General features: G+C 39.3%; 1 protein-coding gene across 2 annotated transcripts in view; it reads left to right on the plus strand.

Annotated features, from left to right (window-relative positions):
- The window catches only part of Rspry1 (ring finger and SPRY domain containing 1), a 56,408-nt gene that overhangs the window by 8,053 nt on the left and 30,710 nt on the right, over positions 1–17,645 (plus strand). For both annotated transcript variants that reach the window (XM_055621227.1, XM_055621228.1), the window contains exons 2-3: positions 9,250–9,751; positions 16,955–17,007. In XM_055621227.1, coding sequence (XP_055477202.1) covers positions 9,402–9,751; positions 16,955–17,007 — 403 coding nt within the window. In that variant the 5' untranslated portion in view covers positions 9,250–9,401. The remainder of the gene's footprint in view (positions 1–9,249; positions 9,752–16,954; positions 17,008–17,645) is intronic.

Consider the following 17,645-nt stretch of genomic DNA (forward strand, 5'->3'; position numbering starts at 1 on the left):
TTGATAAGGTTTGAAGACATATATATGTATTAGACAAAACTCAGCATTTAGATACTTAAGGCTGCATGATATATATATAAATTTAGCTTCTAAAAACATGAGGCCTAACTAGTGATAGGTATGCTGACTTGGGGTGGGGTTAGGTGTACAGTTTATTTCAAGACAGGTTTTTTAAAAACGTAGATGGCTTGATGATGGATATAATAATGGACAAATTTGTGATAAAGCAAATATAAAATGTTAATTGCAGGCTAAGTAGTAAGTATATACTCACTGCTTATAGTGAATTAGTTCACCTTCGCTGTATGCTTGAAAGTTTTCATCATGAAATGTTGATTAAGGACAATTAAAAGATGATACTGAGGCTATTGCTTGAGACACAGTATTAAGAGAAAACATTTTCTAATGAGAGAAAAAATCATTGAAACAGTATATAATATGGCCTTTCATGCTTTTTGGTTTAGCCTTGAGAGGTGAAGGGCTAGAGAACATCTTGTAACATGTCACGCTGTTTTGGAACGATGAGGGTAAGGATCACATTAGTTGGCATTTTTTACCTGATGACTTGTTTTCTCTCCTTATGATCATCTATTTAACCAGCTTCTCCATTCTTGACAGCATAATCCTGAAGCCTTTTCAGAAAAAAGGAAGTTCTTTCCATCAGTGATATGCTTAATAACTAAATGCATTCAAATATTTGAAGAGATGAATCACTGATTCCTGGGCTATTTTTCAGAGAAGGTTAGACCAGATGGCCAAAACCTGTATAGTGAGCTGCCTTTGAGGGTAGAGGCTTGTGTTTTTACTGATAGTGAGACTGGGTATCAGACCCTCACTGATTTTACATGAAATTTACTAAGTTCTACTAAGTTTGGTGGGTTTTTTTTCTTTTTTTCATAGGAATTTTGAAAACTTTAAATGTACGAATTAATAAAAATGTCTCACTGAAGAGATATGCATTTGCAAATGCTGTATTGTCTATAGTTATCATCTTGCAGCAAAATGGTACATAAGAGTGATGGTTTAAATTGTTGCCATTGACGCAGTGAGAAAAATCTACTAATCACTAATAATCAGTGATAAGAGTTCTCTTTGACTCACTTGAGGCTTGCCCCAGTCACAGATATAATAGTTGTATATACTTAAATGTTTGGTCTTAAAATTGGCTTTGTGAGCTAATGGTGAGATGATGTGTATAAGCATTAAAAGTGTATTGCCTTTACATAATCTCTAGTCTTCAACTCTGGATAATAGTACCCATAGGCAGGCTACAGTGCTTCACAGAGTAAATCTGATGCAATATGGAACTATTTTTTTTTTTTCACTAAAGTGTTGCATTATGAAATTTTCACATATGCAGATTGGTGAAGATTGGCGCCCTCCCCCCACCTCTAATTTTGTAAATATGATGTTTTTCTAGTGGCTATCTTGACTGTCATCTCCAAACATTCAGAAATAATCCATTTATTATACTGGAAAGGCATATTGGCGTATTTGTCCTCACAAGAATCACCATTTACTATTTCAGTTTGTCCCATAATTCATTCAGTAGATGCCATGTTCTGCAGTAGGCACTAATACTGATTTCCAGACTTGGTGCCGTCAGAATCACCTAGAGTGTTTTTAAGTAGTCATAGGCTTGGGCCACATCCTAGAAAGAATCTGGCTCTTTGGAGTTACTGTCAGGTGAGAATTGTTCCTGTCTTCCCTTTTGTAAAGTGTATCCATGGTCAGTCATTAGAGTGCATGCCAACGAGTATAGCAGAGTGGGGACTTAAACCCGGGTCTGTCTGATTGTGATGTCCATGGACTGTGCTTGTGCTGTTGGTAGCCTCTGGTATCCTGGGCAAAAGCTATAGCTCTGGATACTTATCTTGAACCAGTGGTCTTTGGGAAGTGGAACACATATGCCTCTTTTCTTTAAGGACAGAATTGTTTGAAGTGAATTGTTTAGCTTTATCACCCAAACAATCAGTAGTGACAGCTTCTTTCCTGTGGAAACATGTGAGTGGCTCCCATTTCTAAGTAAGGAGCTATTCAGCATTTGTGTGCTGAATGAATCTGAAGGAGTTTATATTTGGCATGTGTACGTGCTGTGGCTGTAAGCCTAAAGAAAATGGCCATTTCACAAATTCCTTACAGATAACTATTTTTGCTCTTGTTTTTTTCTTTGTGTGTGTCAGGAGTGATCCTCTGTGTACCACTTCATGGCTCCTACAGCACACCTGATCATTACAGCTTTTTGTTAAAGTCTCTAGCCAGGTGTAGTGGTGCACACCTTTAATTCTAGCACTTGGGGGGTAGAGTCAGGAAGATTTCTGTGAGTTTGAGTCCAGCCTGAGTTCTAGAACAGACAGAGCTGTTAGTGAGACCCTGTCTTGAAAAAAAAGAAAGAAAGAAAGAAAAAGAAAGGAAAGAAAGAAAAGAAAGAAAGAAAAGAAAGAAAAAGCCTACTGTTAAAATAACTGAAAACTTAAAAATCCATTTCCCTAGCCCATCGTCAGAACTTCTTGGGAGACTGAGGCGGGAGGATCGCTTAAGCTAGAAGTTCAATGCCAAACTGAGTCTGAACAGCTTAGTGAGATTATTTTTTATAAAACAAGCTACCCCATCCCAAAAGAACCCCTCCATATCCTTCCTATCAAATTTATAGTGGACATAATTTTCTGGATTATTTAAGGAAATAACTTTTTTGAAAGACATTGACACAAAATACACTTGACCTCAATTCAGAAGTAGAAAAACAAAACCAACCAAACTGTAATTTTCCCTTCTTACTTTAAACTTAGATTTAAAAATACCTGCATGTATGGGGTATCTTTTAATCTCTTTGAAAGATACTAAATAATACTAAATACATTAAGGAAATAATTATTCTACATTTATGCAAGCTTTAGGAAAATAATTTTGGGTAGAATGAAGTCTTAAGATTTGAGACCTAACAAGCTGCCTTCACAAGGCACTTTTAACATTGTTTATTTCTCTTCTATTACTTACGTTATATGTGTTTACTTGCATGAGTTTATGCGCACCGTGTTGCTTGCAGGAACCCTTGGAAACCAGATTCAATGGAACTGGAGTGGCATGTGGTTGTGAGTGGCCATGTGGGTACTGGGAACCAAAGGTGGCCCCTCTGCAAGAGCAATAGAGGCTCTTAACCTCTGACCTGTATTTCTTGCCCCTCAATATTGTTTCTTTTAAGTTATGCTAAATAACCTTATATCTGATGCAATTAAGCTATACTTTTTATAGGACCTGTTTTGCTGTCTTCAGGTCTTTGTTTTCTGGGACTTAACCTTACCTTGGCATTCTGAGATCATACAAGTTATTTTAGCAGATTGTCTCCCTTGCTCAGGTGTGACTCCCTTTATTTAATGTTTTTGGTTAGACTGAAGCTCTTGTTTGTATTTTGTATCCCATTCTGCTTTCCATTCTGATGATGTGTAAAGACTCTTGAGCATTTGAAGCCCATAAAATCTTTTCTGCCCTGGCAAAATGGAGCTCATTCATGGGCTCTGACCATTGTGAGGAAGCAGTTTGGAGTTAGCACTTCTATGGGGAGGCTGCCTTTCCTTAAAGAACACCTGTGTTGGATCTTGACCACTCCCTTCCAGCATTCCCAAAATGCTAGTAGATCTAGCCACAGATATTTATATCACAATGTGTAAGAAACTAGGATAAAAAGGCTAGAGAGATGGCTCAAGGGTTAAGAGCACTGGCTGCTCTTCCAGAGGTCCTGAGTTCAATTCCCAGCAACCACATGGTAGCTTAACCATCTATACTGGGATCTTAACCATCTATACTGATGCCCTCTTCTAACACACAGGTATACAGAAGATTTATTAAATAAATCTTTTTTAAAAAGAGAAAGAAACTAAGATAAACTGAAGTTTCTTTTCTTTTTTCTTTTTACTTTTTTCAAGCTAGAATTTCTCTGTATAGCCCTTCCTGGAACTCACTGTAGACCAGGCTGGCCTTGAACTCAGATATCTGCCTGCCTCTGCCTCCCAAGTGCTGGGATTAAAGATGCGTGACACCATTACCCAGCTAGCTGAAGTGTATTTCTATAAATTGGTAAAGTAGCTCTGTATGCACTGCACAGGAATTTGCAGAGCTTGGTAAATTAATGCTAGTAACCCCAGTATTCCTGAGGCACATAAAAGAGTATCACTGTGAGTCCAGGCCAGCCTGAGCTGCATGCTTAGTTCAAACTAGCTTGAGATACAGAGATGCTGTTCAAAAACTAAAAAGTGAAGGGATAGTATTTGTAGCCTCAGATAAAGAGGAAAAACAACAGTAGCCTACCACAGAGGGCCTCTGAAAGACTCTACCCTGCAGAGTGTTGATGCAGATGCTGAGACTCGTAGCCAAACTTTGGGCAGAGTGCAGCGAATCTTAAGAAAGAAAGGGGAGCTAGAAAGACCTGGAGGAGACAGGAGCCCCACAAGGAGACCAACAGATCCAGAAAATCTGGGCACAGGGGTGTTTTCTGAGACATATTCCATCCAAGGATCATGCATGGAGATAACCTAGAACCCCTGCTCAGATGTAACCCATGGCCCTCAGTGTCCAAGTGGGTTCCACAGTAATGGGAACAGGGACTGCCTCTGACATAAACTGACTGGCCTGCTCTTTGATCACCTCCCCCTGACAGGGGGAGGGGCATGGATGGAGAAGAGAGAGGGAGGGATTGGGAGGGGAAAAGGGAGAGAGCTACAGGTGGGCTACAAAGGGAATAAATTAATTAATAAAAATAAAATATTGTAATAAAAAAGAAAAATGAATTTGCATGTGCCTACTAATTGTTATAGAAGGAGGCAGATGTGTAACAAGGGTTATTGGTCGAGAAGAGCCAAAATGTGTGTGTACTCAAACTCACACATGAGAGTCTTCTGCTATATAACTCAAAATCCTCCTGCTTCAGCCTCTTAGTGCGTGTGCTTCTAGGCCTGGCCTAAAGCATGTATTCTTAAATGTCACTTGGTCTTCTCAGAAATCAGCATAATTTATAAAATGCCTTTAACTCTGTAAAGTTATTTCTGGTTTCTTCTCTCTTTTAAGCACTGAAAATCCTTGATTATCTATTCTCTAGAGGGAATTGTGCCCTGGCCTTCACAGTAATAGGAGTGTCATTCAACTTTTTGTGAATTTAGTATGTTTTTATGTTAAAAACCTATTTCCAGCTGAATCATTGCTTCATGTTCTTAACTATATTCAGTTATATCTTTTTAAAGTACAAGCTTCAAATTTTAAAGACAGCTCACTGGTTTGGGGAAAACAGTCTGGGGTCAGATAATATCTGTCTGTCCCCATACCTACATTGTCTGTCTAGATACTAGGTGCTAGATAAAATTAGGTATATGTATATATATACATATATGTATGTATGCATGTATATATGTAAAGATTCTATTTTGGTATTCTCTACAAGCTACCATGAGGTTCTGTTGGGTCTGCCCACCTTTCTAAAAGGTAAAACTCTTCTTCTTTTCTGTCTCTTTCTTCTGGATTTTGGCCAGAGCCTAAGTCTGCTTTTTTTCTGGTACTTTAGGTTTTCTCAGTCTTTCTTTAAAGTCCCCCTTCCCACATGTGGCTGGCAGCCATTATGTGGCTTGTCTCCATGCCAGCTTAACTCAAATGGCATGGGTTGTTTTGTTTTGTTTTTTCCTTCTCCTTTCTCCTTTCTTTTCCCCGAAGTAGATGCTGAGATTCACAGATGGCCTGCCCTAGGTTTTTTCCTTTTTAAACTCTAATAAAATTGTCCTCGGGGGCTGGAGAAATGGCTCAGAGGTTAAGAACACGTGCTGTTCTTCCAGAGGTCCTGAGTTCAATTCCCAGCAACCACATGGTGGCTCATAACCATCTATAGTAAGATCTGGTGTGCAGGCAGCATGTTGTATAAATAATAAATCTTTAAAAATGTCCTCAAACCTTAAAGAAAAAAAAATTCTCATCTCTCTCTCTCTCTCTCTTTCTCTCTCTTTCTCTCTTTTTTCCTGAAACAGGCTTCTCTGTCTAGACCTGGCTGTCCTGGAACTCACTCTGTAGACTAGGCTGGCTTCAGAATCAGAGCTCTTGCCTTCCTCTGCCTCCTGAGTCCTGAGATTAAAAGGATGCACCACCATACCTGGCCTATTGTTGGAAGTGTTTATTTGTTTTATTTTTACTTTTAGCTATCACCTTTTTAAAAAACTTTATTCAGTTCACGTCTCTGTCATAGGCCCTCCCTTTTCCTCCCAGTCCCACCCTCCCTCTCATATCCCCTCTCCCCTATTCCTCATACTAGGGGAGCTCCCTTAACCCAGACAATCCAGCTCATCTACTCACTGGAAGACTGAATTCATCTTCCTCTTCTGTGTCCTAGTAGGGAAGTCCCATCAGGAGGAAGTGATCAAAAAGCAGGCAACATAGTCTGTGTCAGAGATATCTTCTACTCCCATACTATTGGGACCATCGGGCTTATGTTCTTGGGGTCTGTGTATTATAGTATGTCTATCCTGTACTACATGCCTAAAATCTGCTTATAAGGGAGTATGTACCATGTATACCTTTCTGAGTCTGTGTTACTTCACTCAGGGTGATCTTTTCTAGTTCCATCCATTTGCCTGCAAATCTCATGATTTTTTTGTTTTTAATGGCTGAGTAGTATTCCATTATGTAAATGGAATACCACAGTTTCTTTATCCATTCTTCAATTGAGGGACATCTAGGTTGTTTCCAGATTCTGGCTATTACAAATAAAGCTGCTATGAACATGGTTGAGCAAATGTCCTTGTATGGATGAGCATCATTTGGCTGTATACCCAGGAGTGACATAGCTGGTTCTTGAGATATGGCTATTCCCAGTTTTCTGAAAAAAGTGCCAGATTGATTTCCAAAGTAGTTGTACAAGTTTGCCCTACCACCAGCAATGGAGAAGTGTTCCCCTTTCTCCACATTCTCGGCCAGCATGTGTTGTCACTTGAGTTTTATGATCTTAACCATTCTGACAGGTGTAAAATGGAATCTCAGAGTCATTTTGATTTGCATTTCCCTGATGTCTAAGGAGCATTTCTTTAAGTGCTTTTCCACCATTCGAGATTTCCTCAGTTAAGAATTCCCTGTTTAGCTCTGTATCCAATTTTTTAATTGGGATTATTTGGTTTGTTGGTGTTTAATTTCTTGAGTTCTTTATATATTCTGAATATTAGTCCTTTGTCAGATGTAGGATTGGTAAAGATCTTTTCCCAATCTGTAGACTGCTGTTTTGTTCTATTGATAATGTCCTTTGCTTCACAGAAGCCTTTCAGTTTCTAGAGGTCCCATTTATTTATTGTAGAACTTAGAGCCTGAGCTGTTGGTGTTTTGCTCAGAAAGTTGTCTCCTATGCCAGTGAGCTCAAGGCTTTTACCTACTTTCTCCTTTAGCAGATTTATGTATTAGTTTTATATTGAGGCCTTTGATCCACTTAGACTTGAGTTTTGTACAGGGTGTTAAATATGGATCTATTTGCATTGTTTCTATAGGTAGATAACCAGTTAGACCAGCACCATTTGTTGAAGATGCTGTCTTTTTCTATTGTATGGTTTTGGCTCCTTTTTAAAAAATCAGGTGTGCATAGGTGTGTGGGTTTATTTCTGGGTCTTCAATTCGATTCCATTGATCAGGCTAGCTTCAGAATCATAGAGCTGCCTGCCTCTGCCTCCTGAGTCCTAGGATTAAAGGGGTGTACTACCACATCTGGCCTATGTTGGGGGTGTTTATTTTGTTTTGTTTTTACTTTTAGCCACCATCTTTTTTTTCTACCTCCTACTTCTGAGTTGTCTTTCCAGAACATAATCACGTGTTCTCAGATCAGTGAAGAGCTGTTTCTAGTATTTATGATGGCAGGCACATTGTGTGGGATGAGACTAGCCATCCATGGATTCATGGAATGCAAGGAGTGTGTCTTCCCTGTTTTTATCCTTTTAGTCCCAGCCCCGTGCTGAGCAAAAGGTGTTTAGAGTGTTTTCAGGCAGAAATAGTATGTTCTACTCTTAAACTTGTATAACTTTTTGTAGCAAAAGAAAGTAACTTTTCATCATGAATTCCCATTTTTCTAAACAATCCTGCTTATGTAACAGAAAAACTTGGTCTACAACTACTTGCATGATTATAAATATTCTCTCTCTCTCTCTCTCTCTCTCTCTCTCTCTCTCTGTGTGTGTGTGTGGGGGGGGTATACATGTGTATATGCCCCCTGTGGGTATGTAGAGGCCAGAGCAGAATATAGAATGTCTTTCTCCATTGCTCTCTGCCTTACTGTCTTGAGATAGAATCTTTTTACTGAACCAGACACTGGCTGTTTTAGCTAGCCTGGCTACTTGGGATCTTTCAGGATCTGGCTCCCAATGCTGGGTTTACAGCGTGCCCAACCTTTTATATGAGTGCTGGGGATTTCAACTTGGACCTTCATGCTTGTAGAGCAAATACACTTTCCCACTGAGCCATTCCCCTAGCCCTGATTTCTGTAAATTCTTGAGTGACCCTCCTTTGGAAATTCAGTGTAGTTCTATCCTATAAAAGACGTCTTTTATTATTAGACAGGATCTATATTAGTATAATAAGTTTTTCAGCAACAGACATCTGTAATTAGATATTTTATTTGAAACATATTAAACTGTCCCATATGTTTAAATAAAGAAAGGATATGATTCATTTTTTTTAATCATAGAAGGAACCTTTGAAAATGTTGCACAAATTTGTCAAATGTATTTCTGTAGAGATAAGAACTACAGCTATGTTTTTAAACATTGATTAGACGCCTGTGGCTTACAAGGATGTGGTTTAACAACCAAGTTTAAAATATGTAATACCTGATAAAAAGGAATTGTTGGTGCTAGTAAGATGGCTTAGTGGGTGAAGCACTTTCTGTGTAAGCCTGATGACCTGGATTCAGTCCCAGGACCCATATGATAGGAGAGAACTATCGGAACATTGACCAGTGGCCTCCTTCTGATGCCATGGCATACACTTGTTCACACACACACACACACACACACACACACACACACACACACACACATAAAAACCAATCATAATGTTTTTAATTTAAAAGGAATTGTTGACTGTTAGTTCTGTTATCCAAAGATATCTTTATGTTGGAAACCTAAAAAAATAAGGATGATTCTTCATTGTACTCTGAATGCCGTTAAAACCATATTAGCAAATTTGAATAATCGAGTGGCCAAGATCTTCTGTTAATTTCCTTTCTCTTTTCCTCTCTTGTAGAACTGCCAGTGCATGGCCAGCATTCCTGGTGGTTGATAATGTTGGAAATCAGCCATTTGACCTTCTCCAGCTTTGAGTTGTTAAAAATGAATAGAATGCAAGTTCAACTCCACGTTATGAAAAGAGTACTCGGAAAATTTAAAACTATCTAAATGATTGTCTTTGGTTGGGCTGTGTTCTTAGCAAGCAGAAGCCTTGGCCAGGGTCTGCTGTTGACTCTCGAGGAGCACATAGCCCACCTACTGGGGACAACAGGTGCCACTACTACTATGGGTAATTCCTGTATCTGCCGAGATGACAGTGGAGCAGAAGACAATGTTGACACCCACCAGCAACAGGCTGAGAACAGTGCAGTCCCTACTGCTGATACTAGGAGCCAACCTCGGGACCCTGTTCGGCCTCCAAGGAGAGGCCGAGGACCACATGAGCCAAGGAGAAAGAAACAAAATGTGGATGGGTTAGTGCTGGACACACTGGCAGTAATACGGACTCTTGTAGATAAGTAAGTATCTGACTTACTGTTGCCTCCAGTGTCATGGAAAGTATTCTGCCAGGAACCACCACTTGGACTCCTTTCATTCCTTTAAGATACATTTGCCAAGCCTTGTGCTCATAGGCCAAGAGAGAATACTTATTTCTCCTCTGATGGCAGAGTAAATAAGGTTGGATGTTTTTACTTGCTATAATTTACTCCTGTCTGGAAAAGTTTGAACATTTCTGTACAGAAAACTCTAAAAATATTTTCATGAGGGAGTACAGTAACTATGGAGTTACTGTATAAAGTAACTGAATTACTTGCTTAAGTAGGAAATGAGAAAATGTTTTCTTGAAGATTCATTACTGTGTTTGCTGATCTCTTCCACTGACCATATATTCAAGATGAGTAGTTTTACCAACAGATGGCTGCATGCAACTTTTGTGGGCACTTAAGGACAAAGGGCAGCGAGAGTTTTACTTTTCTCTCCTATTTTACTATTTCTTGTTTAGCCTGTTAGATCCATTTGGGGAAATTATAAGTTGAAACTACAGGGCACACCTGGGCCTGTGTTTTCTTTCTCCTGCTTTGTCTAAAAACAAAATCTCAGTCTAAATGACAGTGAAATTAAAGGGCATTGTTCAAACTGAAAAAAGTCCAGTTTAAGGATGTTTAATAAGTACACAAATTTTAGACCATGATAGACCTAGATTCCGAATCTAGCCCATTACTAACTTTATGTCATTGAACAAGGTACTACAAGGTACTACTCTAATCCTTTTCTTTTTTAGTAAGAATTTTTATTCTTGTGTTATTTGTATAAATGGTCTGGCATGGTGCTTTATATAAAAAAAAAGAGAAAGAAATGAAATGCTCATTAAATAGGAGTTATTTTTTAAGTTACTTTAAGTTCTCTCTACATTATGCCTTGCTAGAAAAATAATAGGTATTTAATTATATTAAACACAGTTTTGTTTAGTTCTTTAAAAATTATAAGGAAAAAAAACGCCGCTGTGTACCTGTAATATACAAACAAATCCTTAGAGCTATATTAGACTCTTCACACAATACTGAAGTATTTGTTGATCTCCAAGAATAAATAATTTTGAGAGTTAGGGATATTTTCAAGTGGCTAGAGCACTTGCCTAGTATCCATTAAGTTCTTAATGAGGTCCAACCTCCAGTAACACACACACAGAAAAGAAGAATCTTTCTTTAAAAAGTTATCCTTCATACTATAGAATTATAATGGAAGATTATCCTTTCCAAATAAGTAAACCACAACAATGTTAATTACACACATTGAAAAGACAGGTGCAGAGTAGACTTTGCTGTATTTAAAAGGAGGTGTCTAAGGAGCAAGGTAGAAGTCTTAGCTCCAAGTTGCAAGCAAACAGGTTTTTTTTTTAATTTTTATTTTATTTTTATTAATTACAATTTATTCACTTTGTATCCCAGGTGTGGCCCCTCCCCCATCCTCTCTCACTCTCACCCTCCCTCCCTCCTCTTCTCCTATGCCCTTCCCCCAGTCCAATAAGGGGAGGTTCTCCTCTCCTTCCATCTGACCCCAGTCTTATCTGGTCTCATCAGGACTGGCTTCATGAGCAAACAGTTTTTAAGTGTCCTTGTTAATTAAGCTCATAATTTACATAAGAGGCAAGTGCACCAGGTGGTGTTGGTGCACGTCTTTAATCCCAGCACTGTGGAGGCAAAGGCAGGCAGATCTCTATGAGTTCGAGTCCAGCCTGGTCTACAGAATGAGTTCCAGGACAGCTGAGGCTACACAGAAAATGGGGGCGAGGGGTGGTGTTTGTTGGGGATTGGCAAGTACTATATGCTTGAGTAACAAGGTAGCTTTTACTTAAACCTGTCTGCATGAAATGATAATATAACTTCTGAGATTGGAAAAATAAATATATGTGTGTATTGGTAAAGATAGCAAAACAGAATTCAGACAGTTCATGAATATGGATATGTAACTTTTTTTTTTTTTTTGTCTGACTACAGAGGCTTAAATATAGGGCCTGTGGACACTAGGCAAGTGCCCTGCCAGTGAACTAATCACCATTGCTTTTTGTATTTGTTAATGTTAAGTTACTACTATTGACCTTGAACTTGATATGCAGCCCAAGCATGTCTTAAACTTGCAATCCTCTTGTCTTAGCCTCCAGAGTAGCTGGGATTACAGGGGTGACCCAGGTTTATAGTTTAATTTTATTATATTTTTATTGTTCTTTTTTATTTTGTGTGTATGATGCGTGAATGTGTTGTGTGCATGAAGTCATGTATGTGAGTGCAGGCACAATCTTGCTATAGACATGGGTGTGGTGGTCAGTAGATAACCCTAACTGTACTCATCTTCTCCCATGCTTGAGACCTGTCACTTTTGTTACTCTCACTGCCATCACCAGTTTAACTGCCTGCAGACTTCAAGGATCTCTCTTATCTCTGCCTCTCATCTCGCTGTAGAAGCTCTAGGATTGCAGACATACATTATTGCACCAGACTTCTATGTGGGTCTTGGGAACTCAAACTCAGGTCCTCACACTTGTGTTTTACCCACAGAGCCATCTCCCCAGTCCTGTGGCTTGGTTTCAGAAGATTGTAAAGGATAATTTGTAACTTAGAAAGCTCTTGGAGTTGTTGAGCTGAAGTATGACAGAGAATGTGAAGAACAGGACAAAGGGGTGTAGCAAGAGTATATCTGTTACAGATGCAGGGTGGCAGCTGCATGGCGTCATTGTCTTCTCTTGCTTGTTTACTTATGAAGGCATGCAACTGGGGAGAAGAGAGCAGAGACTGCTATGGGAAAGTTTTTCTTTTTATTTAATTTTAATTAATTAATTAATTAATTAATTAATTAATTAATTAAAGTTTAGCCTGAATGCAGCTTCCTCTCCCTCCTTTCCTTTGAATCCCTCCCTCCCTTTTTCTCTAGTCCATCCTTCCTCCTCCCTTTTTCCTCAGAAAAGGGGAGGCCTTTCTTGCTATATCAACCAGCTATGGCATATCAAGTTGCATCTTCTATTTTGACTAGACAAGGCAGCCCACTTAGGTGAAAGGGATCCAAAGGCAGGCAACAGAGTCAGAGACAGCCCCTCCCCCTGCTGTTAGGAATCCCACATGAAGATCAAGCTGCACAACGATTATATATGTGCAGAGGACCTTCATCCATTCTGTGCATGTTCTCTGGTTGGCAGTTCAGTCCCTGTAAGCCCCTATGGGCCCAGGTTAGTTGATTCTGTGGGTTTTCTTATGGAATCCTTTGACTTTTCTGGCTCCTTCGATCTTTCTTCCCCATCTAACACAGGATTCTCCAAGTTCCACCTAATGTTTAGCTGTGGGTCTCTGCATCTGTTTCTATCTGTTGCTAGGTGAAGTCTCTCAGATGACAGTTATGCTGGGCTCCTGTCTGCAAGCATAGCAGAGTATCATTAATAGTGTTAGGCATGGGCTCTCTCTCATGGCATGGGCCTCAAGCTGGGCCAGTCATTGTTTGAACATCCCCTCAATTTCTGCTCCATCTTTATTCTTGCATATCTTACAGACAGGACAAATTGAGTCTAAAGTTTTGTGGCTGGGTTGGTGTCCCAATCCCTTGTTGGAAGGCTTGCTTGGTTACAAGAGATGGCTGGTTCAGGCTCCATATCCTTCAATGCTAGGAGTCTTAGCTAGGGTCACCCTCACTGATTCCTGGGAGTTCTACATTTCTAGCTCATCCCAGAGATGCCCCGCCCACAGATTCTAGTTCTCTCTCCCTGTACACTCTCCCTCCCTTTGTCCCTTCCTACTTAATCCCTCCTGTTCCCCATCTCCACCCCACTACTCAGTCCTCTCTCTCTCTCCCCCAAAGTCTATTCTCTTCTAATTCATTCGGTTTCTCTTTATGACATATTTGGATTCTTTTTTTTTATTTTTTCCTTTTTCATGTCTGATTCTTCATTTTTGTTAGGCTTTTTTGTTTTCATGTCTTTGTTTTGTTTGTTGAGTCAGGATTTCTCTGTATAGCCCTGGCTGTGTTGAAACTCTGTAGACCAGGCTGGCTTGAACTCAAGAGATCCACCTGACTCTGGCTCCCAAGCCCTGGGATTAAAAGTATTCAGTGCCACTCACCCCTCCAGTTGATGTCCTTCTTATAGTTATCCCTGCAAATACAGTTATTTTTAAATAATTTTAAATTTCTCTTATTTGCATATTTGGAGTAATGACACAACGATCACATTGTTAATGATCTTAATATGAGTTATTTTTATGTCTTTGGAAATTTAATTTGCACTCTCCCTTTTTTTCCCTCTCTTTCCTGAGACAAAGTCTCACTACTATGTAGGCAGGCAGGCCACAGTCTGAGATCTTCCTCCTTCAGCTGCTTAAATTGCTTGATTATAAGCATGTGCCATCATACCCAGCTACAGATTCCTTCTGGGTTTTTCCTCAGTTGTGTGTATATCTTTATGCCATGCATTCTCAAAGGGGTTGATGTGCTTCCCCAACCGCCAAAAAAACCTGTACTGATACTTTGTACATAGCTAAGGCCTGCAGCATACATTTTGTTTTGCCTTTTTTTTTTTTATTGCTCACTGGAAACTTACACGTTATATCAGTTCTAGCTCAAATTATCATCTTTCTTTTTTAAAGATTTATTTATTTTATTCTATGGGCATGGATATCTTGCCTGCATGTACAGATATATACACTGTATTCATGCCTGGTGGGATGGAACCTCTGCAACTGGAGTTGCAGATAGTTTTGAGCTGCCATGTGGGTGCTGGGAATTGAACCCTGGTGTTCTAGAGGAGCAGCCAGGGCTCTTAACCACTGAGCCATCTTTCCAGCCCCTATCATCTAACTTTCTTAACTTCTTTCATTGAGAGGGATCTGTGCCTCAGATTTACTTTGTTCTATTTTTCCACTCTTCCATGGATGAAACTTTTGTCCTATTACCTAGCAAGCTGAGTGTCTCTAGTCCGCCATCCAGTTCCTAATCTACAGCTTAGCAGCCCTCTGGCTTACCTTTCAGCTGTTATCAAAAATGTCTGCTCTGTTTCTGCTTCATGGGGCCTCTATCTTTGAACACAGAGAAGTGTTTGTATCCTTTGTGTACCTCTACATACAATTGCAATACTCCTTTTCCTTGTTGGTTGCTAGCTCTGTTGCATTTTATTATTTTTCTCTTCCTTAATTTTATTTTCTGCATCACCCACCTCTACATATCATTGTAGTTCTATGTAATCATTAGTAGGTAATCATTCTAGTGATCCAGTTTCAAGTTTATGTTTGCTTGCATCTGGATGGAAAGAATATCTATAGAGAGGGGTTTATATAATTAAATAAATATTTTTAAGAATGTTGATCTCACTATTATGTTTGAGGCCATATGTAAATCTACAGCTGCTTCTGGCTGTTACAAAGTATTCCTTTGAAAAGTATTCCTTGAAAGTCTTGAAAGTACCATATTTTATTGTATTTTCATATGGTAATAGTTACTTAAACAAATAAAAAGTTTTTAATTATTGAAAATATCCGTGAAAAATAGCAAGAATGTGCATTAATATATAGATGTATGTAAAAGTCTCTCTAAATATGTTAGCTATATGCATATTTGACTTTATTATTGACATATTGTTCTTTGGGAATGCAAGCAATAGTTATATTGTTTTTAATTTTTTTTTTTTTTCTTTTGAGACAGGAGCTCCTGTCTCTTTGTAACCCAGGCTGGCCTTTGAACTCAGGATCTTCCTGTCTCAGCCTCCTGAGTGCTGAGTTGTAGGCATGTGCTACCATGCCCACCGAAAGCATTTGTGTGGGTCAGCATTGGTGGGGGTGCACCTGGAACGTGGAAGCCAGAGGGTAACTTTGGGAGGCTCCTTCTACTGTAAGATTTGAGGGTGGAACTCGGGTCATCAGGTTTGCTCAGCAGACACCTTAGCCCTCTGAGCCATCTCACGGGCCCCAAACATCTTTTAAGCAATAATCAACCCATTTTGTGAACAGACATGGGAGTATGCCAACAATAAGCACCTAATGAGCATCTAAGATGAACAGCGTAATTTCCATATCTCAGAGTTACTTCAAGGATTAAATGACTTAAGACAGTAGTTTTTATGTTTGTTTGCTTGTTTTTCCTGTAGTAGGAAACAGAGATCCAGGGCTGAAAAGATGGCTCAGTGGGTAAAAACTGCTTGCTGCATAGCATGAGAGAAGACCATTACCTGGCAAACTAAGTAACCTGGTTCTGAATCCCCAGCACCCATGAAAGTTAGGTGCATCTGTAACCTGGCACTGCCAAAGGGGAGACAGGTGGATGCCAGGGTGCTCACTGGCCATCCAGTACAGCTGCAGCAGAGAACTCCAGGTGCAGTGAGAGACACTGTCTCAGGAAGTAAGGTGGAAAGAGATAGAGGAAGACATCAACCTTTGCCTCCACATACGTGCACAGTCACATGAACACACATATGCATATGCAAACACACAAACATGCACACAAGCACGCATGCATGTGTGTACACACACATGCACCTGCACACCTGCACACAAACAGAAATCCAAAACTTAGAAACAAAGGGTGAGTCCTTAAGCAATTGGAAACATCATTGATTGATAGAAAATGTCTCAAAACTGAAGCTCCACTGAAACACTTCTTTAGGATTCCTGTGGTGACAGTGTGAAAACCCTTTTAAGATATTTCATTCCATTTTAGAGAAGTATTAGATAATTTCCTTTGCTTTATTTTTGAATCTTTCTATTACCGTCTTCAGAAGTTTAAAAAGATAGTGATATTTTTTTCAGAATAAATCTTCTAAATGCAGTGTATCTGTAGGCCCTTAATTTCTTAGGCCCTCAATGGAATTGCCATCTCCCATCCTAACACCTCTTTAAGGTAAGTGTGAGACAGATGCTGTTGGCCTTCCTGTCACATTTCAGCTGGCACTGGGCCTTGAGAAATGAAGTTGAGAACTTTAGTCCCTGGCTTTAGGACTGTGCTTCTACCCCAGGTCACAGAGTCTATCGTTTGTGTCCCTATCTGCTCATCTTGCTTGGGAGCCATCACAGACCATTACTGGGAAAGAGCATATATGGCAGACATTTGTTCTTACAGTTGTAGCTTTGGTTGTCTCTTCCGTCTCTTCCTTGGTGATTTCTTCTGTCTATTTCAGCTCCATACTTCCAGTTTGAATTTTATTTGGAATTATCATTTACCTAAGTTTAATGTCTTGAATGTTTGTTTTTCAGTGATCAGGAACCTCCTTATTCAATGATTACATTACATGAAATGGCAGAAACAGGTATTTTAAATTTTTTTATTTTTAATACTTCATGATGAATTAATAATAATAAATGTATGGCCACTTTTTTAAAGATGAAAGCTCTCAAAATGCTCACATGTAACAGAAGACGTCCAGGTGTGTGGGGCCACCTGTGAAGGTGTAGTAGGCACCGTATATTGCATCCTCAATATTGAACTGCCCATCTGAGGGAGGGTTGTATTTCATTTCAAATTAAGAGATAGGAAAATTTATTTTATTTATTTTATTTTATTTGACTGTATTTGTCCTAGAATAGGGAGGAAAAGTATTTGTCCTTCACCGTCCTAGGTATCACGCTAAAACAGAGCCAAGTGCTGACTTGACTTAGGTAAGTCCTATGCGACAAATGAGATGCTTAAAACTACTTCAGTCATAATCTGAAACTCAAGGCCATAGCTTAAATTTTTTCCAAATAAAGATGCCTGTATTAGTGATCTTTACCAGACACCTGTAACAGGGTTTTGGCCCCATTTGATGGCTAGAGCTTTATCAGTAGACCCATGTCAACTTCTAGCTTCTTAAAGCTACCACATAAAGGCCTAAAGTGTTTGTGTGTTAATGTGAAATCCTTTTGTATGTTTTCATAATAGTGGCTCCATTACATAATCTTCTTGGTT

This window comes from Psammomys obesus, unplaced genomic scaffold (genome assembly GCF_907164565.1).
Source record: "Psammomys obesus unplaced genomic scaffold, mPsaObe1.curated_primary_1811, whole genome shotgun sequence".
NCBI lineage: Eukaryota > Metazoa > Chordata > Mammalia > Rodentia > Muridae > Psammomys > Psammomys obesus.